Source organism: Ovis aries, chromosome 19 (genome assembly GCF_016772045.2).
Source record: "Ovis aries strain OAR_USU_Benz2616 breed Rambouillet chromosome 19, ARS-UI_Ramb_v3.0, whole genome shotgun sequence".
Classification (NCBI taxonomy): Eukaryota; Metazoa; Chordata; class Mammalia; order Artiodactyla; family Bovidae; genus Ovis; species Ovis aries.
The window spans coordinates 34,222,851-34,247,903 of record NC_056072.1 but is presented as its reverse complement, the minus strand read 5'-3'; the positions used below and the strand labels follow the sequence as shown (position 1 = coordinate 34,247,903).

Here is a 25,053-nt window from a genome sequence, read left to right as displayed (position 1 = left end):
CCCAGCATCTATGTCCTCAGGATGAGTCCCAGTTGCCTCCTCCCTCTCCAGGAATGTCCAAGATCATCTAGTGCATCTGACCTGGCTCGATCAAATTATTGCTTCCTGTCCTGGGTCTCGAAGACTGTGAGAGTCTGTGTGCAAACTTTAAGAGCAGAGTCTGTTTCCTATAGTCCTCTAGCTCTCCTGAAAGTAAGCCCCACTGGTCTTCAAAGCAAGGTGTTCTGGGGGCTCTTCTGGTATAGAATTCCTGGGCTGGGGAGCCTAACGTGGGGCTTGGACCCAATGTTACTTAGGGAGAATTTCTAGAGTTGTGATTATCCTCCTGTTTGGGAGTTACTTACCTGAGGTGTGGGTTTTGACCAAGACTCGGCCCCTCTTACCCAACTCACTGTGGTTATTATCTTTAGTTGTGAAGGATGATTTCTGCTAGTCTTCAGGTTGTTCTTATCAATAGTTGCTCTTTAAATAGTTACAATTCAGGTGGGCATGTGGGAGGAGGTGAGCTCAGGTTCTTCCTACACCATCATGCTGGCCACTTGCCCCTTAACTATGAACATTTTTACGGCCATTGAGCCTTACTAAAAAACTGCCCTCCAGAAAGGTTTTACTGATTACAAGACAATTGCACATGAAAGGGGTGTATCTACCTCCCTATATTTTGCCAACCTTGTTTATTTGCTTTCTTGTTAATATAATTGGACTTTTGTAAAAAAATTAAAACTATAAAATGCAATTTACCTATTTCAAATGTATTCAAATAATTTATGATTGTTTTTTGAAATTCACATGCAATATCTGAAAGCTTATGTCATGTACACACACACTGTACAATATTCTAAAGACTTAACAGAAATGTAAAGGATTCTTATTAATGTGTAAAAAGGCATCTTTAATGGCATTGAAACATGTATACAATCATGTAAGAAACTAATCGCCAGTCTATGTTTGATGCAGGATGCTTGGGGCTGGTGCACGGGGATGATCTGGAGGGATGATGTGGGGTGGGAGGTAGGAGGCGGGTTCATGTTTGGGAACTCATGTACACCCATGGCGGATTCATGTCAATGTATGCCAAAACCAATACAGTATTGTAAAGTAAAATAAAGTAAAAATAAAAATTTAAATTAAAAAAAGGAAAAAAAATAAAGAAAAAAAAGGCAATTTTTAAAGCAACTATATAAAACTGGGAGCAATTTATAAAATAGACTTAAATGTTTAAGACACAGTGTTGAAGGTAGGAAAAAATGACTTTTAAAGTAAAGGATGAAATGTTTTTCAGAAAGTAATAGCTGTTTCTTTGAAATCCAGAAAGAAAGGTTACTAACTATTCTTCCCATGAACACATGTGCAAAATGGTCACCTGATTGTATCCATGAGATAATATAAATGAGCAGGAAATAAAATCCAACTTATGCCTTTATTAACACATGCAACTCCTAATACAAGTTCTCCTACCTATCTCTGCGTCTATCCACCCTGAATCTAGAATAGCTTTATTGAGAATTCATATAGTATAAAATTTATCACTGAAAAGCATAGTTTAGTGGTATTCAGTATATTTAAGTTCTGTAACCACCACAACTATCTCATTTCACAACATTTTTGTCATCCCAAATGAAAACCCATTAGGACTCACTCCCCATTCTCCTCTCCTCTCTAGTCCTAGCAAACACTAATCTACATCCTATTTCTTTACATTTATGTACTGTGGACATTTCCTAGAAGTGGGATCACATGATATGTGGCCTTTGTGATTTTATTCCTTCCTTTGGTTTAATGAAGGTTCATTAAATTTTTTGAGGTTTCCAGTTCATCCATACTGTACCATTCCTGTACTTCATTTGTTTTATTTATGAATATGGATATACATCATTTCATTTATCCAGTCATAAGCTGATAGACATTTGGGTTGTTACCACTCTCTGGAAAAACTTTCTGCAAATGGTTTAAGTTATTTTAATATATTCAACTTGTCTTGCAGATTGTACTCTTAATACAAAGTCAAAAATTATTTTTTGAGAATATTCAACATTAAAATATAACTTAAACTCCAAATAAGAACCTCCAAATCTTGTAGTCCATACACGTCTCTGTCTGATCTCTGAGAACAGATCTCTAAATGACTGCTAGATAACGATTCAACTTCATTTCTTTCTCCTCTAGCTAGAAAAGGGCTAAAAGCGCTCCCAGTTTAAAAAAAAATGCCTCCACATACTTCCTGTGCACATAATGGAGGAACAAGAAAAAAAAGTATTTTCTCACAGTTGACATAAAATCTAATTAATTTTGGATCTGTGGAATTTGGCATAATGTACCTGAGAACTGCTGCTGGCCTATTTTGAATATCAAGACATGAGACGAGTTATGGATCTAAATTGTCCGGAAGAATAATGATACATTTAACTAAATTTTCTCCTACTACTATGCTAACACTGTCTCAGCTTTCACCTCTCTTATCCCTCTGCCTTTTGTCTTGTTTTGTCATCATTCTGTGTATTACAGAAGGCAGTGAATTAACAAGAAAGCACTTGGAATTAAGTTCCAGAAGGTGGCCCCTGTCTTAGACTTTACTATGTGGGTATGGAAATGTGCCATTCCCATTATAGTCTATACAACTTGTCCAACTACAGAGGACAATCTTTCAGCTTTTAAATTTTCATTCCCAGGGCAGGGGGTACACTAAAGGGCAAAACACTCAAGTATTCAGCTTGCTAAATATCTTTGTCTCCATCATTCTTTCCAATTATCCATCAGTATCAGCAGCAAAACTGTACTGAATTTAGGCTCTGACAGATTTAAACAAAAAAGCACTAGTTTTGGACTCAGCAGATCAGAGTTGAATTCTGACTGGTCAAATATTAGTTTTGTGTTCTTGGTCATGTTATACCTTCCCTGAGATATATATCACCTGTAAAACATTTTATCTGTAATAGAGGAATGAGACACTCACAGAGATGCTAAGATTAATTAAGGCAACATCTGTAAAGTTCCTGGAACACAGTAAACACTGAATCAATGTGGGCTCTTCTGACGTCAAAGTAATGCATAAAACCCCACTAGATTTAGACTGAAGGGCTATGCTGCCCAAAATGGTAGCTAACAGCAACAAGTGGCTAAATTTTTTTTCACCATATGGCATGTGGGATTTTAGTTCCTGATCAGGGATACAACCGCCATCCCCTGCATTGGAAGTGTGGAGTTTTAATCACTGGAAGGCTAGGGAAGTTTCAGGCGGTTACTAAGACTATTATCAAAATTAAGTAATCTTTAAAATTAAGTTTTCAGTGTTTAACAGCCTCATGTAGCTAGTAGCCATATACTGGATAGCACCAATACTTACCATCACCATCATCACAGAAGTTCTACTGAACAATGATGCACTAGAAGTGACAGAACTCAATGAAAACCAGAAGCCTAGAAGCCTAAATTCTTGCCACTATGTAATTTTAGCAGAGCAACTTTATCTCACTATGCTACTGTTCCTCAAGATAAAATGTAATAATGCCTTTATAGCAACATTACAGACATCAGGTGCACTGAAATAATTTTTCTTTGCCTTCTTACCATCTTCCCAGGACCCCAAGATTAAATTATGCACAAAAATTAGCAGGGACCACTTTGAGTATGACTCAATAGACACAGATCTTTGGGAGTTCAATATTCATAGCCATGATTTGATGTTATTCCAACACACCTGTAAGTAGTTAAGAATAGCGTATTTCAGAAGCACACCTAGCTGTGTGCAGGCACTTCTTGGGGTGATGGAAAGAAACAAAGTAACACAGTTAAAAAGGTACTCATTGGCAAATGTCCTTTTGTAGACAAATCAATTTTCATTGGGTTTAAAATGCAAAGGTCAGAGATCCTATTTTCTACTTATTTGTTTCACTTTAATGCCTAAATCTGCCTTTCCCAGATTTAGAAACAATAATCTGGGCTGTCATTGTGAGGATAATACTGTAATTTTTTTTTTTTAATACAGAGAAGGGGTTGACAAACTTTTTCTGTAAAGGTCCAGAGTAAATGGTCTAGGGCCATGAATTTTCTATCACAGTTACTTAATTCTGCTGGTGTGGCATGAAAACCACCACAGAATGTAAATAACTGGTATGGTTGTGTCAATAAAACTATATAGTCCCTCAGGCCTACATTTGCCAACTTCATATGTAGAAGGACATGGAAGAACATAGCTTTTCCTGCTCTTCTTCACAGTATTTTTTACCATATGATTTTTTTCATTTATTTTATTTGAACATACACTGTATCCTACAAATAATCAGTTTTAAATGTTTAATTTAGAAATGTCAAAACATTTTTTCTTCTCATTTTTATTAAGACATTGAATATAAATAATATAATTCTTTAGGACAATACCTTTATTTTCATGCTGATAGCAAACTGAGAAGGGTGGTCACAGTATATAAACTGTAAAATAACAAATTAAATGATTCATAGATCTAATAAGGTCATTCAAAGTTTCATACCTATTTTACTAATTCATGAGTTGAATTTAAACTTAAATAGAAAACCAAAATTGAGCTAAGAGCCTCAATGCCATTACTTCTTCAGTTCACATTACTGTTCTAGACAAATAAATCAAGGTCAAATATTTAGATGACTCAAGCAGCATCTATTCAAAAAACTTGGTAACTTGTATGCATAGGTTAAGAATGGACTGCCAAGAAATGATGAGAAATTAATAAAATAAAATCATGACATTTCAGAGTTGGAAGAGTCCTTATAGAACAACTTGTTCAACATCAATGCTCTATGGATGATGAGTGTGGTAATCTTTTATTTTTCCTTTCCAGAAAACACTGTTTCTTCTTATTAGATCCTCGAGTTTCTTATGGAATTACCCCTTCCTTTCTTACTCTCAGCTCTGGTAGTTTGAATGAGGGTGGTCTTGTTATCAGGCCAAAAGTGGGGATTTAACCCAGAGAGAACTCATCAGAGCCCTGTAAACTCTTGACCAGAGGTCTGGTTCAGAGGAAAGTTTCTGACCTAAAATCGTCACCTACATTCTGGGATGTTTCTTAGAATTGCCAGGAGAGAACCAACCTTCCTTCCTCCCTTCCTTCCCTTTTCCTTCACCCTCCCTCCTTCCTTCCCTTCCTTTCATTCTTTACTCTTTCTTGCCCCCTGCCCCATTCTTTCTCTCTTAAGGATGCAAACTCTTGAGAATATCTACCTGGGATGGCCAGCAGCCATTTTGCCACCTTGTGGAAATGGCCCATCTGAGAATGAAACCAATACAGAGACTAGCATCTCTGAGATGCAGAGTTCACATTCTGAGGCTCTGAGTTTCTGGATCTAGCCTTAACTGTAGCTGAAAATGTCTGCCTTTTGTAATTACAAGAACGAAATCATCCCCCCCCCCCAACCTTTTTTCTTAAGCTTGAGTTGGTTTTTTGCCACTGCAAAAGAGCTTATACAAATATAAGAGGTTGTTCAACAGAAAGAAGTGAATGTTGGTAAGTGGGAAGGTCAGGACTTCAATCCCCTCTAAATCTGATGCTGGTTCTATGAGACTGACAGATAGACTAGCAAACCCATTAAAATCTTACATGCAAAGCAGTTTGGGTAAAAAGTGTGTATTACTCTTTAAGCTTCTTTGAGTACTGTATTTAGACTCTCTCTTCCTTTCATAGATACTCTTGTTTAGGATAGGGCCATGTATAACAAATACTGATCAGATTTAAAGGAAATTATTTTTCACCCTTACATATAGTACAGCTGAAGACTTGAAGGGGACATCAGAAGGTCAGAAATACAGGACACATTGGAGTAGGTAATATACAGGCTTCAGATCCACAGCACCAATTGCCCCCAATTCTCCTGTGTACCCTCAGTCTGTGTGGCTGTGCCTTAACACATACCAGTAATTCACTCCATAAAAATCCATGGAAACTGTACTGTGTTCAGCACCAGGGATACGATGCAAACCACATCAATTCAATACTTTGAGCTTCCAAGAAAATATAGCTTCCCACATCTTTGAAAACAAAGGGCTCCTTGTTATTATTTAACAAAATAATCACACAAATGATTTCATCTCTTTACCCCCTCCTCCAAACTGTATTGATTAGAAATATCCATATACACAGCCAGATTAACATAAGCCTTAACAAAGGGTAAAGGATTCAAATATGTAGTTTTTGTCTAATTGATAGAGTATACATTATTTCTTTCACAATACTGACTAGTTAAGCTATCACAATCGAAACACACTTAAAAAGACACTGTTAGTATTTTTCATGTGAGTGAGTGAAGTTGCTCAGTCGTGTCCGACTCTTTGCAACCCCGTGGACTGTAGCTCTCCAGGCTCCTCCATCCATGGGATTCTCCAGGCAAGAATACTGGAGTGGGTTGCCATTTCCTTCTCCAGAGGATCTTCCCGACCCAGGGATCAAACCCAGATCTCCCGCATTGCAGGCAGACGCTTTAACCTCTGAGCCACCAGGGAAGCCCCCTTCTGTGTAACAATTAATAAAGGATGTAAGACCGATCTATAAAATGAGTTCTTCCTCCATGATAAACACAGATCTATAAAACAATGGTGTTTTAACTTCTGTCCAGATATGAAGGTTTTGAGAACAACGTACAAACTGGTTAAAAAAAGTATGATCTGTGACACATTTGTACATTGAGAGGAAAACAGCTAATGTTGGAACCTGAGCCACATAAGTGAGATTATATCTGAATATTTCCTACAATGCTACGCAAACTAAGGCCATGTTTTAACTGTCAGATATTTGTGGCACTTACCTGGGCTTCCAGGGTGTATAAAAATTTTCATCCTTTGATTAAGTAATCTCCTAACAGATATAGTCACTGAAAAAGTTGAGTAGAACTGGAATAATCCTGGGACAACCCAAATTTTCTATCTCTGGCTATATTGCCTAAGACACTAGTATCTTAATAAAAGAAAAAAAAATTGATGAATAAAATGGATTAAAATGAGAAATACACAGATCTTAGAGTTTATAAAACAGGATTTTATTCGAATCTACATATAGATAAAAATTTACCAAAAATTTAACACAAACCTAAATCACATTCTTTCCCACCACAAAAATGGACACTATGCAAAAAAGCCACATTCTCTCAATTACATTTTCCCAGGTGGTAGATTCAGGGGGGAAATAGGAAGGGAGAAAAGACAGTGACACTCACAGCATATTTTGATTTCAGTGTTGTCATCTTGAAATGACTCAGTCAGAGATTTCCATAAGAATCAACCTTCAGTTCTGATGTTAAAAGAGAAACTTCTACTCCAAAATCACAAGTAAGGCTTCTGGCTTCATTTTCAGTATGAGGTAAACAGCATATTCAATATTAAGGCAAATGGTAGGATACATGTATGTGGTATTAATTATGAATCTTCCATTGTAAAATACATTTCATGGATCTCCTAAACATGTTGGAATTCAAAATAGTAAAAATGCTTGCAGTTTATAGCAGCTACTTGTTTCAGTGTCTTAGCTGCACCTTTTTGATGGCAAATCTGTTCAATGTAATCTTGTCTGACTTTTTTTTTACAGCATGCATTTTTTTTTTTTAAACACAATACAAATGTTCACCAAAATAGCTGCAAATGAACCAGGGCCTGATCTCAAATGCTGTATACACACACACTGTCTGGCCTTGTAGACTGCTCCATTGGCAAAACAATGGTGAGCTGACTCACTATGACAGAAAATTATGAGAACGCAGGTCACTAAATTAATAAAGGCTATAAGGGAAATTAAGTTGTCTAGACATCTTATTCAAAAAATACAATTTAAATTTTTTAAACAAAAAACTTGTAATTCTTGCTCTTCCCCTTCTCCATCCGCCCTTTTCCCCCAATGGAATAACCATTTTCTTCACAGTGGTGAGAGAACCATCCCTTTTTATGGGTAAGTGCACTTCTTCTGAAGGATCAGGGCAAGGCATCACTTCTTAGCCACGCTGGCCACAGCTTTCTTGGCTGCATCCTCCAGGTCGACAGCTGAAGTGATGGGGAGTCCGCTGTTACTGAGAATGTTCTGGGCCTCGTGGACATTGGTTCCTGGAAGGGAGTGGGGGGATGTTGTACAGTCACTGAGATGAAACTGAAGGTGATGCCCCAGGAAGTTTCATACAACCTGAAGTCGTGAGATGCCTGAGTCTCCTGTACATGCGTGCATGCTAAGTTGCTTTAGTTGTGTCTGACTCTTTGCAACCCCATGGACTGTAGCCCGCCAGGCTCCTCTGTCCATGGGATTCTCCAGGCAAGAATACTGGAGTGGGTTGCCATGTCCTCCTCCAGGGGATCTTCTTGACTCAGGGATAGAACCTGCATCTCTTGCATCTCCTGCATTGGCAGATGGGTGCTTTACCACCTGGGAAGACCGCCTGAATCTTCTAACACCATTTAAATACAATTCAGGTCAATTTTTTATGATCCAGATCTGGCTATTCAGATATATTTAGATGACAAATTTGTTTTTTTCCTCTTTTTAATTAAAATGCCTGGCATTAAAAAGATATTGTCTCTATTTTCTCTGGCATTAAAAAAAACTGAAATAATGAGGTTCTTAGAAGATTGTGAAAAAAGATTAACAACCACTTGTTCAACTAGTTTGAAAGAGGAAAATCTTCTTAAATAGAAATATCTTTTGACTGGATAGTCTGAATATGGAATATAAAGAAGAAAACTTTGTGCACACAAAAATTAGCAAGAGAATGGTAAGTCAGGGCATTAGCATGATATGGAGTATGGCAGTAACACAGGAAGATGCTCAGGATGAATCTACTTATAGCTTCTCACCAGGAAGAAAATTAAAAAAACAGATTCTAATCAATGTCACAGACAGGAAAGATGATGTGACAAAACCTGTATCAAGTGATAGTCCAGCTACAAAAAAAGATGAAAGACAGGATTTTCAGGAGACTAATGGACATTTTTTTCCTGATAAAAGCTAAAATTGCTGCTGGTAATCCACACACTCAAGTGAATTTAATGTAGTTTTGGCTCATTCCAGAAGTCCTTTGTCTTAATCTCTTGAAACAAAACGTCGGAGTCATGAGCTAATCTGAGATCTGAAGTTAGAGAATCTGCTCACTGGCTCAAATCCACTGCCTGGAGACAGTGACAGTATTCAGTGTCCCTTTATGCTTCATCCTCATTCTACCTAATAAAAATGGCAGAAGCCATGAAAATGAGCACTGTAACCTCTAACGACATCTCTTGACCATTTCTGGTGGATCTGTAGCATATGCAGGCCAAACCATCCCACCTAATTGTGTTCTTCGGTGACTATTTAACATGCAAAACACCACTCTGTTCTTTTCAATGTGAATAAGCCCCGGGGAGAAATGTGATAAAATTTAAGTGTCTAATGAAATATCTCATCTTATATCATCTCCAGTGCTTTTATCTAGTTAGTAAGAGAGAGCCTATTTATAAACAAAGACCTTGAAATATAGTCCTTGGAGGACCTCAGAGTACAAATAAAAAGGAGATGCTTGGTCAGCATGTTTCATACCAAAGGCAAAGGCAAGAATTAAGGAGGTACAATTGAGCTGAGAAGGCAGTATAGTACTGATTCTCCTGGCACAAACTGGGTCCACCAAAGCAGTGTTGAAGGGGACACTGGACACTGTGTCTTTGGCTCAAGGCTGATGCGGGTCACCTTACACAGGAATCTGATGAATGGACTCCATGACAAGCAAGAACTTAAAACATAGGGAAGTTGTTACTTAAAATCCCTACACTCCCATCCTGACTCTGTCATGTATTAATTGTGTAGTTTTGGATAAATCATTTAAATCCTTTGAGCATCAACTTCTTAATCTTCAGACATAATACTGTGATCATCTTCCTCACAATGAATATTGATTAAGCGTATGTCAGGTACAGTTCTAAGGGATTTACATGTGACACATGAAAACTTTACAATGAATCTGGATAGGTCTGGTTGTACCTATTTCACAGATGAGATAACTGAGGCACAGAGAGGTTAAAAAACTTCTCTACAGTCACACAGGTTGTAAGAGGCAGAGATGGTACTTGAATCCTGTTCTAATTTTGTCCTAAAGGCATACTAGTCTGTTTTCCTATCTTCAAAATGAGGAAAACAATGCTGGTAGCAGAGATCGCCATGAGAACCAAATGAAATAATAGGTGTGAAAACATTCTGTAAATGGCAGTCTCTGTGGCAGTCGTGGCTGGCTGTTTACCAAAGCTCCATGCTCCTCTGCTACAGTGGGGAGCTAATGCTGGGAAAGAGCTGCCAAAGAGGAACTGCAATTCCCAGGCCCCGTTCCAGGTTAGGGAGTGGGGTCGTGTGACAGTCCTGGTCAATATACTGTGAATAGCACAGAGTCGGACACGACTGAAGCGACTCAGCAACAGCAGCAGCAATGAAACACATGCCTGTGAAGTTTCTTCCACTTTTACTCTCTGTATTTCCTCTGTTTTCCTTGTCTGCCTTCTGAAATGTTGCCAGCCAGAAAAATATTGGATGGCAGCTCTTTTTCAGATGACAATGACTCCTTTAGCATCCATGTTTGGGTAACCCTGCAGAGCCAAGCACCCGGCTCCTCATCCTCTCTGACTTCGTATGAATCAGAACGAAAACCCTACTATATTGCTTCTGAACATATCTGTTGTTATAGGAGTGAGCATTACATTTTTATAAAAAATTCATTTATCTTTGTTGATTTTTGCTATGGTCTCTTTTGTTTCTTTTGCATTTATTTCTGCCCTAATTTTTAAGATTTCTTTCCTTCTACTAACCCCGGGGTTCTTAATTTCTTCCTTTTCTAGTTGCTTTAGGTGTAGAGTTAGGTTATTTATTTGACTTTTTCCTTGCTTCTTGAGTTATGCCTGTATTGCTATGAACTTTCCCCTTAACACTGCTTTTACAGTGTCCCATAGGTTTTGGGTTGTTGTGTTTTCATTTTCATTCGTTTCTATGCATATTTTGATTCCTTCTGTGATTTGTTAGTTATTCAGCAGTGTGTTGTTCAGCCTCCATATGTTGGAATTTTTAATAGTTTTTCTCCTGTAATTGAGATCTAATCTTAATGCATTGTGGTCAGAAAAGATGCTTGGAATTATTTCAATTTTTTTGAATTTACCAAGGCTAGATTTATGGCCCAGGATGTGATCTATCCTGGAAAAGGTTCCGTGTACGCTTGAGAAAAAGGTGAACTTCATTGTTTTGGGGTGAAATGTCCTATAGATCTCAATTGGGTCTAACTGGTCTATTATATCGTTTAAAGTTTGTGTTTCCTTGTTAATTTTCTGTTTAGTTGATCTATCCACAGGTGTGAGTGGGGTATTAAAGTCTCCCACTCTTATTGCGTTATTGTTAATTTCCCCTTTCATACTTGTTAACATTTGTCTTACATATTGTGGTGCTCCTATGTTGGGTGCATATATATTTTTAATTATTATATCTTCTTCTTGGATTGATCCTTTGATCATTATGTAGTATCCTTCTTTGCTCTTTTCACAGCCTTTGTTTTAAAGTCTATTTTATCTGATGTGAGTATTGCTATTCCTTTCTTTAGGTCTGTATTTGCATGGAAAACCTTTTTCCAGCCCTTCACTTTCAGTCTGTATGTGTACCCTGTTTTGAGGTGGGTCTCTTGTAGACAACATATATAGGGGTATTATTTTTGTATCCATTCAGCCAGTCTTTGTCTTTTGGTTGGGGCAGTCAACCCATTTACATTTAAGGTAATTATTGATAAGTATGATCCCGTTGCCACTTAATTTATTGTTTTGGGTTCAAGTTTATACACCCTTTTTGTGTTTCCTGTCTAGAGGATACCCTTAAAGATCTAAACATAAGACCAGAAACTATAAAACTCCTAGAAGAGAACACAGGCAAAACACTCTCTGACATACATCACAGCAGGATCCTCTATGACCCAGCTCCCAGAATATTGGAAATAAAAGCAAAAATAAACAAATGGGACCTAATTAAACTTAAAAGCTTCTGCACAACAAAGGAAACTATAAGCAAGGTGAAAAGACAGCCTTCAGAATGGGAGAATATAATAGCAAATGAAGCAACTGACAAACAACTAATCTCAAAAATATACAAGCAACTCCTGTAGCTCAATTCCAGAAAAATAAGCGACCCAATCAAAAAATGGGCCAAAGAACTAAATAGATATTTCTCCAAAGAAGACATACAGATGGTTAACAAACACATGAAAAGATGTTCAACATCACTCATTATCAGAGAAATGCAAATCAAAACCACAATGAGGTACCATTTCACGCCAGTCAGCATGGCTGCGATTCAAAAGTCTACAAGCAATAAATGCTGGAGAGGGTGTGGAGAAAAGGGAACCCTCTTACCCTGTTGGTGGGAATGCAAACTAGTAGAGCCACTATGGAGAACAGTGTGGAGATTCCTTAAAAACTGGAAATAGAACTGCCTTATAACCCAGCAATCCCACTGCTGGGCATACACACCAAGGAAACCAGAATTGAAAGAGACACATGTACCCCAATGTCCATCACAGCACTGTTTATAATAGCCAGGACATGGAAGCAACCTAGATGTCCATCAGCAGATGAATGGATAAGAAAGCTGTGGTACATATACACAATGGAGTACTACTCAGCCATTGAAAAGAATACATTTGAATCAGTTCTAACGAGGTGGATGAAACTGGAGCTGATTATACAGAGTGAAGTAAGCCAGAAAGAAAAACACCAATACAGTATATTAACGCATATATATGGAATATAAAAAGATGGTAATGATAACCCTGTATGCGAGACAGCAAGAGACACAGATGTATCGAACAGTCTTTTGGACTCTGTGGGAGAGGGAGAGGATGGGATGATTTGGGAGAATGGCACTGAAACATGTATAATATCATATACGAAACAAATCGCCAGTCCAGGTTCGATGCATGATACTGGATGCTTGGGGCTGGTTCACTGGGATGACCCAGAGGGATGGTACAGGGAGGGAGGAAGGAGGGGGTTTCAGGATGGGGAACACATGTATACCTGTGGCGGATTCATGTTGATGTATGGCAAAACCAATACAATATTGTAAAGTAACCACCAATTAAAATAAATTTATATTAAAAAAATCATTTATTTTTGTTGAAGGATATTTCTTTACAATATTGTGTTGATTTCTGCTATGCGTCAGCATGAATCAGACATAGGTATACATATGTCACAAGCATTACTTTAATTAACATACTATTGTGTTAAGTGTGGGTGGCAGCTTCTAAAATGGTTCTCAGATGACTGACTATGACCTCTTGGTGTTCATGCCCCTTGAGTACAGGCTGGAGCAGTGGCCTGCCTCTAAAGGGGAAGAATATAGCAAATGTGATGGAAGGTCACTTCTGAGACTAAGTCCATCACCGCAGTCTTGCTTTCTCTGATATTCTTTTTGCTCACTCTAATGAAGCCAACAGCCATGCTATGGGCTATGGGCTGCCCCAGGGGGAAACTCACAATGCAAAGGACTGAGGGCAGTCTCCAGCCAGCAGGCACCAAGGAACTGAGGTGTTCATTCCAACAACCCATAAAGAGCTGCACCCCACCAACTGTGTGAATGTGCCTATAGGCAACAAGCCCCGCTCCCACCATCCCCACGAGGCAAGCTGCAACAGGACCCCAGTCCTGGCTGACACAGTGATTGGACTTGAGAGAGATCTTGAGCCAGAGGACAGAGCTGAACCAGCGCTGGATTCTGCACCAAAGAAATTGTAAGATGGTCAATGCTTTTTGTGCTGCTGCTGCTGCTAAGTTGCTTCAGTAGTGTCCGACTCTGCACGACCTCAAGGATGGCAACCCACCAGGCTCCCCCGTCCCTGGATTCTCCAGGCAAGAACACTGGAGTGGGTTGCCATTTCCTTCTCCAATGCATGAAAGTGAAATGTGAAAGTGAAGTCGCTCAGTCGTGTCCAACTCTTCGCGACCTCATGGACTGCAGCCTACCAGGCTCCTCCATCCATGGGATTTTCCAGGCAAGAGCGGCAGCTAAATTTTGGGGCAGTTTGTTTCACATTAGAACTTAACTAATGCAGATGAAAAGATTTACTGTTTCATTAAGAACAACCTCAATGTGCATTTTGATTTGTTTGGTAAAGTTTCAGCCAAGGTCCCAGAGGCTGAAAAGTAGGACAGGGGATCAGACTGTGGCAAGTGTTGGTACCAGCCTAAAGGATTCCAACCTTAATCTGCAGGCTTATGTATAATAGTAGTGGCAGAGAGTTGAATCAGTCTTGACAGACACAGAATCGAATCAGTCTTTGGACTAGAAGGTCAATGAAAGTTAAAGATGGAAATTTTTATCTCCTTCAACAGAGATATGGACTTAGAACATTCTTTCCACCTGGGCTTCAGAGAAGAAAAATCTACATTAAGCTACAGAAGACTCAGAATTCTCCCTCTTCCTTTCTCAACACACAGCTCCCCAGATCCCCATGCATCACCCCAAGAGGCAGTCTTATCTGCCTGAACATCCCTCACCTTCTCATCTACTTCTCCTTGATATGACTCCTCTGTGGGTACAGGTCTCACCCACATACAGGTCTACACCAAGCTCTGCGTATCTGGACTGAAAGAGTTCTGCTAGGAGTGGGGATAACAACAATAAAAGTAGAAAGCAGCTTTCATTTCACACAGTTCACACATTGCTCTGGGGTTCTAAGCATATTTGCTTCCCTGTTCCTCAGTAGAAACCCTGAGATAGCTGCTATTATCTTCCTTTTACAGAGGAGAGGACTGAGGCACAAATAAGTTAAAGGCTAGTCCATATGGCTAGTAATAGGAAGCAGTGGAATGAACATTCAAATAATGCTTGACACACACACTCTGATACCTGAATAAGTCCTTCTTATGATTTTGTAAATATCTGTCATCATCATCCTTATAACAACAACAATAAAACATCTGGTTTACAAAGTCCTCCCATATTACTTTATCTGACCCTTAAAAGGAACTTGTAAATTTGATGTTTCTAAATAAACCCTTGAGTTCAATGTTTATAAATCAGTTCTTTTTCTTTCTTTCTTTTTTTTTTTTTAAAGCCAAGAGCACTGAGGCTTAGTGACTGACTGGCAGAATTCAGTTTCAAAATCCTTTGCTTTCTGGACTCTATTTTGATTTCCCAGTGACTCTTGTTTGACATTTAAAACACGGAGCCCTTTCCCATGCATGAGATCATCAGAACCTCAATGAGGCTATAAATTATTCAAGAACAAGGATCATGTACAACTAGGATGTCTGCTCTTTTGGCTAAACCTTCTGTCCCCACAGTTCCTGCTCTATGAGGGACCATGGCATATTTTCTGCCCCAAGGCAGACCTTGACTGCTTCCAAGACACTTCCTTGCACCTGACCCAAGGGCAGTCCAAATACAGACCATGGTCATTAATCCAATTAGATTTGCTCTGTAGAGAATCTCAATGAGTGGTTTCCATGAAAGAGAAAGTAGTAGCATGAAAAGGACTTCTAGTCATAGGTAGGCAGATGAGAGAAAGACAGTGCAAATATGCAGAAGGTGGAGAGTCAAGTGAAGAGACCAAGGGCTGAAATGATGTTCCTGAGGTCTGCCTCCAACTCAGACCCTGCTCTTCCTGTGGGCCAGCTTTATTATGGCACCCATCCACTGAGAGAACTGTTGGTTCACCTTCCTTTCTGTGAGTATGCATGAATATTGCATACTCCTGATATGCATTATACCTCCTGATAAGTGGGTTGTTCTTCCTCATAACCAACTAGCCAGTTCCTGAATTAATACCCTTTTCAGCATCCAACTTAGCACCAGATATACCCAAGAGGGAAAATCACTGACAGAGAAACCCGTGAACCTGCAGACAAGCCTGCTATGCCCTCTACCCTGAGCTCTGCTGCCCTCTCTGCTTGGAGAACGCCATATGTCCATGAACTATCTTTTTAAATGACATTTCTTTGGGGATGCTTTCTTGTCACCACATCTCAACCCCCATCCTAGAGTAGTGGATTGGAAAATAAACTTCCCAAATACTTTGTACATCTAAAATCCCAGCACTATCAGGACTGCTTACTGACATTGCTCTTGTCCCCACTAAACATACGCTTTGGAAGGGCTGCCATTGCTCAGGTTTGCTCACTGTGTACCTCCAGGCACAGTGTCCCCCACAAAGGATGTGTCTGTGCACGGACTGAATAACCATGGACAGGCTCAACCATACAAAGTGAACTTCAAGCAGCAAGTGTGGGTGACTCCTCTTCTGAGCACCTTGCTGGCCCAACACCTCAAAATAATTCTTTTTATGAGGTTGAAATAAAAAACCCAAATGGCCTCAGGGAAAATGAAGAGGGTTGCTTCTGAGCTTTCTGAGTCCTCAATGCTTTCATTGGCCCCTCCTTCTAAGAAGGGCCACAGAGCAGCTGGCTGTGTTGAGTATCCTTGAGGGAGGCTCCAAGCTGCTGCCACTTCTAGCTGTCCAGGCATATGAGGTCACTGTGCTCAAGGTTAACAACCAGAGGTGGTGGCCAGGGTAACAGAGTGGATAGGGCAGCTCCACACTAACACAGGGTCCTTCTCTCCTTCCAGCTGCTCCTGCAGGGCCATATTAAAAGGCCTAATTTCTTCATAATTCCAGGATCCACTAAAGTGAATTTAATTATACTTGCAGTTACACTTCAATTGCAGTCTTAATTATGAAGCACATACTAGGCAAGCTCACAGCCAAGCAGTTTTAGAAGAGAATCTCGCAGTGGAATAGAAAGCTGAGGCATAGGACTATGAGGAGAAAGGGGAAATATACAGAGGAGCCTTGGTCAAATGAAAATCTGTCACACAAGATTGGGGGGTGGTGGTATCAGAAACAGAGTAAGAAAGAGAGAAACACACACACAACAGATGAGATGGAGGGCGTGGCTGAGCCAGGGGCAGGAGTCAAAAAGAAAGAGACAGAGAGACCAGATAAACAGAGAGGGAGAAGAGGAAAGAGACCAAAAAACAAACAAACAAACAAAAAAAGGAGAATGAGAGAAAGAATGGATGAAAGAGGAGACTAGAGATTGAGATGACTAAGAGAATGAAGGACAAAGAGAGATGAAGAGTCAAACAGAGAGAATGAGGGGGAATGAAGTGAGGATGCCAAGTTTCTTCCACAGCAGCCCTACCCTGACCCTGCCAGCATCTCCCTTTCAGCACCCTGGTCGATTTCTCCTTGGCTGGCAGGGCTAGGGACAGGCCAGGGAGAAGCAAAGCCAGGGCAGGCCCTGCAGCCCAAGGCTTGGAGAGGAATTACAAATCACTTCCTCATTCTGGTTCTGAGAGCAGCTGGAAGGGCAAGTGGAGATGCAAAGAAGATGGTGAGAAAGAACAGCCATCACTGAAACGAGGTCATTGGAAATGATGAGGGGAACGGAGGGAGCCTTCAACAAATGCTTGCTAGTCTGCAGATTCTTCTTGTTAATGACATCATGTGAGTACTTCAGCTTAGTTTCTTCTTGATTCACCAAGTGGCTGACACCTACTCCACATTCCCTTCCTGTCCTTATTTCTCAATAGAAACCATCATGGCTGCTAAACTGTGACACAGAATTAAGAGTTCCAAACAGACTGTTTATGTCTTTGCACACAATTACAAACGAAATTGATCTCTTTCCCACATTTAAATTGTGCTGCTGACATTTTCTGGTATTTATTAAAGGCTGGGTTTCTTTTTAATGAGGCTGCAAGACAACACTTTAAATAACCACCTGTACAGATACTGATCAACTTGTGCTGGTCGAAGTTCAGGCACTTCTTAATATTTGCCTGTTGAAAGCCACTCAGCTAAATGGTTACCTACCACTGCAGGCTTTAAAAACAGCAATAGAGTCACAAGGGACTGAGTTTAAAATGAAATCTTGCTCTATTGGTAGAGGATATTATAAAAAGAACAATAATAATTATTAAAATTTAAAAAAATTTCCCATCTCTTCCACATGATTTACCACTTACTTCCTGCCACTGGGTGGAGTGAGAGAGCTGTATACAGAGATGCAAAGTTAATTTATCAAAATTTGTTCCTTGTTTTCATTACATGGGAGAGAAGATAACAGTAGTGGTCTCTAATTACAGGGCTTTGTTCAAAAGGTGCAGCCCCTCCCCATCACTTAGGCCAGCTTTTTATCACAGGGCTGTGAAGAAAACTTCTCTCTAGTTTTAAAAAGTATTATTTTAATAGGAATTCAGCTTTTTCTAAAAAAATAATAGTTATTACAATTAATACAAGTTATTTTTAATACAATAGTTAGCACTTACTATATATTAGGTATAATAAATGTTCGTTGGACACGTCAGTAGAGGGGTTCACAAGTATACTACTGGTTGAATCTTCACAGCAACCCTAAAGCTGACACTGCTATCCCCACTCTACAAACAAGGCAACTGAGGTACTAGGGGGCTTAGGAACTTGCCCAACGTCCCTCAGCAAACCCGAGGCTAGAACCTAGGTTTGTCTGACTATAAAACCGCATGACAACCCTGCAGTCTTGGCCATTTAGTGCCAGAAGGACTCTCAGGGCTCCTTTGGGATCAGTCCCTTGTTCTCTCACTAGAGGAAACTGAGGTCCAGAGACGTGAGATGAAGTACCCGAACAACCAGCAAGCGATGACAGGTCTGTGTCTCAGGCTGGTGCAATGGCCTGGGGGACAAACTCAGGCTGCTTCCTCTTTTTGTACCACCTGTGAGCTGAGAATAGTTTTTACATTTTTTAGACAGTTGGGAAAAAATCAGAATAATATTTTGTGATACATGAAAATTACATGAAATTCAAATTTCAGTGCTCATAAATAAAGTTTCAGTGGAACACAGCCAAAGTGATTCATTTACAGATTGTCGATGGCTGCTTTTGTGCTCCAGTGGCGGAGCTGAGGACTTGTGACAGAAACAGCATAGCTCATAAATCCTAAAATACTCGACCCCTGTTTTGAGTAATTGAGTCTTTTTTTCGTTTTCCCTAGGATAGGAGAGGTCAGTGGAAACAAACCAAATACTATAAAGCAGCAGCTTCCTCCTCAAATGTTCACTGTCCCTGTGCCCTTGATCCTCCTTCATTATTCTTCCGAGTGACAATCAGATAGAGGAGGTCCATTTTCTTGGTGACACGTAAATTTAGAAAGCTTATCACATCTCTTGTGTCTTGTGATTGTACTGTTGGAAATGGAATAACTCATTGAGGATCAGAAGCAAAGCTCCTGCTGCATCTGTGGCCCCTCATTTGTTTAGGATGATGGGCATCTTACAGCTAGCACCTTGCAGGAGTCCATCCATATGGAATCACTCGAGTTGTACATAAAACCTCAGATAAAAATGAGAGCTGACAATCACTGAGACAGGGATCATTCTAGGTTATTTTAGAATTCATCTGTTCCTTAGAATATCCCTGTGAGGCTGATATATTTTTATTCCTGTTTCACAGATGAGGAAGCTGAGATTTAAACTTCGTTTTGGTATTGACTAGCTGAGCAACCTGGGAAAGTCACTGTAGCTGGATGAGTATCTTACTGAATACTGTGTATCCCTTATGTTTTATAAAAATTGAAGATGACATAAGATAGCCTGTGGGGGTGTATCATACATACCTACTGGCTTCAATGATTTCTTCTCACTTGGCAAGAAAAAAAACCAAATGCCCAGGCTGTGAACATGAGTAGAATTCCTATGATGACAGCCGGAGGTGGCAGGAAGCTGACTGCCAGATTCTTTACGTTTCCTTGAATGGTGTATATGTGTTTATGATCACACAAGCAGGTTTAGGATCAGATCTAACATAATGGTTGAGGGCTTGTGACAGATGCCTATGTTCTTCCTCTCCTCTGTATGAACTCTCAGACAAGCAACACAGATATTAATGCAAACCAAAGGCTCGGGAGTCCTTATGTTAAACTAGAATAGGAGGAGCCCTCTGGTAAGTAGGATACATTACAGTCTGCACCTGCTCAGGTAAGAATGTTCTAAGAAAGAAGGAATGTTCCTTCACCTGAACATCTACCTGCACGTGGACTTCCCTTTCATGCCTTCCTTCAGCACACCTCATGGCTTTCAATCCCTGTATTGATATATTCTAACTTACAGTGATTGCAGGGGTTTTCATACATAATTTCGGTGGTGTGAGACTTCTGTCTGATATGCTATCTTTGGAACCCCACTGCTGCCTAAGAAGTGACGTGACATGACTGCATCACTGCACATACTCTGAACATACCTGGGAGAAATCTCTGAGTAGACATCATTGTTAATGTTTTGCTGAAAAGAAGTTATTGCCTGTCAAATGCTTTGTTGGATCTCAATGAAATCTTCCAAAGCTGAGGACAGAAAGAGATTTAGACATAGGTACCATGGTGAGTTTCCAGGGTTCTAGGTCTGGATGCTAGTCTCTTCTCTACATGAAGCAACAAACTATGTCCCACTGTTTGCTTCTGTAAAATAAGATTTACTGTGGCATAACCATGCCCATTCCTTTCTATATTGTCTGTGCTGCTTCGGCACCGTGATGGCAGAGCTGAGTCATTGCGACAGGAAATAACATGGCTCACAAAGCCTAAAAAAAATTCTGTTGTTTACGGAAAAAGTCTGCAGATCTTGTGGTATACCACCCAAATTTTTGGCCCTGTGGCCCAGTCTCCTCTGGTGCTTCTCCAGCTTTAAGCTGCTGCTTCCTACTTCTGGTGCATGGGTTGTGATATTTCTAGGGATGAAGATCCCACCTATGATCTCTTTGAATAGACAATGGTCAGTACTTGGCTCAAGTGTCCTCGCTCTCCTTACCCACATCAATAATTATCACAGACCTCTTTCCTGCTGACCGGGGCTACAGCCTTGGAATCTTCCTTGGCATAACACTCCTGGCAGCTACTGCCAATAAATATATAGAAGGTGGCATGACATGAAAGCTATTTGTCATTCCTGCCCTAAAATATTCCATGAGAAAGTCTCTCAGCTTGGGCAGCTCTGTCTCTGGATATACTCAAGGTGGTGCACTCTGGGAGAGGCTTATAAACAGAGCATGCCTGTCACCTGTAAAACAGCACAGACTGAATCTGCTGTCTTTTCCCTCATAGCTATGTGTTTTCTCTTTCTTCCTCTATGATGGCTGATAGAATACGACTTTCAAATGTTACATAAGGAACTGACTGGTCACAGGGAAAATACTCAGGGAGCAGATGGCAGTACTGTGAGGTCATAAGCAGGACTCAGGATATGATAGTTCCCATTGCTCCTTATTAAAGTGCCCCACCCCAAGCTTCTGCTCAGAAAATCAACTTGTTTTTGAAGAGATGTCCACTGCTTAGACTGGAGTGGGCACTTGACCAAAAGGCAGTCCACTCCTAAGGCAGAATAATGACCTGTGATGTACCTGACAGGGACATTTTCCCTCCATGCAGGGGGCAGTCATTGGCATAATATGCCCCATCTCTTCTCTGACTGACTCCACAGTGGCAGTGGAGGGCTCTATCTGACCAAATGTATGAAAGGAGAAAGTTGGCAGGGATGGCCCAGCCCCATCCTCTGGCCTTCCTTCTGCCGTGATGCTCACAGTCAGCCCAGGTCAACCTCTGCCCCTCAGCATTCTGCCCTGGGGTAGGGGAGGGAGGCCCACCCAAGTCCAGCGGTACCCATGACTGGCTGTGGACAGCTGCCTAATATGGGAGTTAGGCAGAGTAACAGCTCACTTTTAGTACACAGTAAGTTACCTACTTCAACTTCTCTACCAGGAATGAAGGCGATATTTTTCCTTTGTCCTTTTTCTTATTTCTCACAGTACCAGAACCCAGACAGGGAAAAATCTGTTTGGTCCCCTCAAAGATCCCAATAACACTGTCTGGCTGGATGGGCTGTGGACAACAGGAGGGATGGTTATCACAGAAGCTTAAACAATTGACAATCTGCGGGATCTGGACTTCTAGGGAATTGAGGAAGCTGGCTGGTCCTAGTGAGAGGCTGAGGGGGTAGAGGCACCAAGAAAGAAAAAGAGGGAGTGAGAAGGTCAGAGTAGGGGGGTTTCCAAGTACAATGCCATTAAAACCTTACACTAAACATCTAATTTACTGAGGTGGTCAGAGAATTTATGGTGGTAACATCCATAAAACTGAAAAAAAAAAAAAAGCTGCATAAAACAGAGGCCATCTTCCTTGAAGGAGCCCTAGTCCTGTAATTATACTGACTGCTCCCTTCAAGTGCAGAAGGCTTTCACTTGGGCAAGTTAGTCACACAAACTACCAAGGGATAAAATGAGAGTGCAAATTGCCAAATACAGTAGACTCTTTGTCTGGAAACTTAAATATTAGATCATAAAAAGCTTTAACTAGCTTAATACTTTAGGTAGGTCCTATGAGACTTGGTCTAAGGTTTAAGAGTGGCAAAGTTTAAGCATTTAGAAGTGTTTATTGATTGAGACAATGAGAGGATTTAAGTCTTGTTGACAGAACAAGATTTTCTCCAATGGCTCGTTTTGTTTAATCTGGTGATGATGAATTAAACACGATGGAAGAGACACAGGAAGAAGATGCTAGTGATAAAAAGGAGGAGAGGATGTCAACATGAAGTGAAAATGGTCCCAGTAAAGAAGCACCCACTGGTGACACTGAAGGAGGGAGGAGACAAAGAGAGTGAGGCAGAAAGTCAGGTGAGGAATGGGGTGTGCAGAAAATGGAAACTGGAAGAGCAGGGACAGAAGAAAAATGAGAATCAAACAGACAGGAAGAGAGACATGTCCTGACAGAAAACATCAGAACCCTCATCCAGGAGCCGTGCTCCCAATGACAGCCATGTGAGAACTGAAACGCAGCGAGAAGGGAAGATATACTCGGGGAGGCTGGGGTGCAGGTGAGGACCAGGCCCATCTCATCTTGCAGGGAGCAGGAACTGAGAAAGGAAAATGCAAGAAGGCAGAGGCCAGCGGTGCTATCAAACAGAGCCAGATGCCAGTCCTGCTGGGCATCTGCGCTTACTCTGCCCAGGATGGTGCTGCCACTCAGCAGGGCATCCCTTAGTCTCTGCAGTCTCAGAGTATAAGCAGCAAGCCTAGAGCACAAACCTTCTGAAGGAAAACTTTCCCAAACTAGTCGCTCACAGTCAATCTGCCATAGCTGACTTTCTGATGGGAGTCACAAAGACAATCACACTCTCCTCTCCAGGTCTCATATTGTAGCATAACTGAAGCCTCGATGAATGGACGGCTGCCAAGCAGATGGACACAGCTGAAGGCTCGGTGGCTGTCTCTTAATGCTTCAGTGCTCAGGGTTTCTTTTCCCCTTAAGCAGACCAAAGCACAGCGCAGCAATTTCTCTGTGTCCATGCTAAGAAGGACACTTGATGTGCATACATCTGATGTGGGTCCAATCTGTCAGTATTTCAGGAAGGCTTATCAAGAAAGTGTTAATAAGAGAAACAGAAGACAAAGTTTCTGACTCAGGGATGTTTACATTCTCAATAACTTTAGAAAGTTTATGGAACATTAGTGAGATTGGAAGGATAAGGAGGGACACCACAAGGGATTCTTGTTTCTAAAGACATTTGGCAAAAGAAAAGTTAAGATGTTTATGTTGCTGAAACAAAATTTTGGTACTGAGTGAAAAAATTAAATTGAGATTTGGCTATGAGAAACATTCCAATCTATAGATTGTCTAGACTCATTACCACTTCCTTATGAACTTAACTTTGAATTATAATGAACATCTGCGAGAAAAGTAAATTCTTCTTCAGGCATATGAGACACAGAAGTTGGCTGCAGACTGAAGTGGGATAGTAAGAAAGAAAAATCAATTCTGAAAAAGAAAACTCCTGAAGGTTTTAGCAGATTCTGATCCAGCACCATAAAACTTCCCATGTGGAATGCAGAGCCTTGGCTAAAACATGTCTGCATGCTAACTAAACACACCAAGTTGTCAATAAATGTCTGTACATTTCTCAGTCGGATCACAGGTTGGGCTAAACTAACCATCTAGGTAATTTCTGTGCCAAGTCTGTATACATTTCAAAAAGGAAGGAAAAAATAAAACTCATTTCATTTGTTCTTTATTCATGTCAGGAACAAAGTTCTATAAAAGCTAAACTCCCTGCAAAAGTGTGCTTGTTCAATTTACCAAAGAGTCTTTTAAATAAAAATAATCCTATATCTCAGTTGATAAAGTCTAGTCTGATAAGGCAGGTAAATACATGTAATTATAAAGTCACCAAATTTTCAGAGAGTAATCCTTTCCTTATCCACTGGTAAAATAGCCTGTAATTATTATACAGCTGAGAACAAAGATCTGTCCACAAAATCCCACTAAATACAGCCTGATTTGATTGAATAAAACTTTTCACATCTGGATATTTCTAATACACCATGTATGGCAACAGTCTTTAAAACGTGGACCCACAAACTGGCGAAACTTACGGCAAGGAACTCGGCTCTTCTGAATAGTCACATAACACCCAAGAGAGGCCACCTTCTCTGTTTATAGGCAATGGATACTAGCCTAGTAATGAATCACATGATCAGGCTTTCAAAATATCTCTTATCTGGATCATTAAAAACCCCACATTTGTTCAGACTCTACAGCTATGTGTCAAAGTATCTTAGAAAGCAGCCAATAAATATTAGCAATATTTTTTTATTATTGTAATTCAGATTCTGGTAAGGTTTTTCTATCACACTTCACTTTCATGTGTCACTGCTTGGCTTTTCATAAGATGCTGGGATGGTGGACACCCATTTCTCATCTCACTGTTACTAACTAGGGAGACAATGGTGGTGTTCAGAGAATGCGAACCAATTTTAGGACTAATACAAAAAACGTTATTTTTGAAGTTTATCTCAGCTAAAACAAATTATGGTGTCAAGTTAAACAAAAACTATCACTAGACTTGTTCAAAATGTTCCTGCTTCTTTGTACCACTTTGCCTTTCTCTGTCACCAGAGAAAAGAAAAGTTTGCTATGTTTAAAAATACAGAAGGATTCAAATGATACTCTAAGGTTAGGGAATATATAACTGAATGCAGAAAGATTTGTGAGAGGTACAGAATTTATGTTCTAACCAATAAGAAAGCAAATGAAAACA

General features: G+C 40.2%; 1 protein-coding gene across 1 annotated transcript in view; it reads right to left on the bottom strand.

The window, feature by feature from the left end:
* Positions 1-6,980: 6,980 nt before the first annotated feature.
* Positions 6,981-25,053, bottom strand: part of SUCLG2 (succinate-CoA ligase GDP-forming subunit beta) — a 296,024-nt gene continuing 277,951 nt past the window's right edge. Inside the window, exon 11 of the mRNA XM_004018340.5 lies at positions 6,981-8,056. Coding sequence (XP_004018389.3) covers positions 7,941-8,056 — 116 coding nt within the window. The 3' untranslated portion in view covers positions 6,981-7,940. The remainder of the gene's footprint in view (positions 8,057-25,053) is intronic.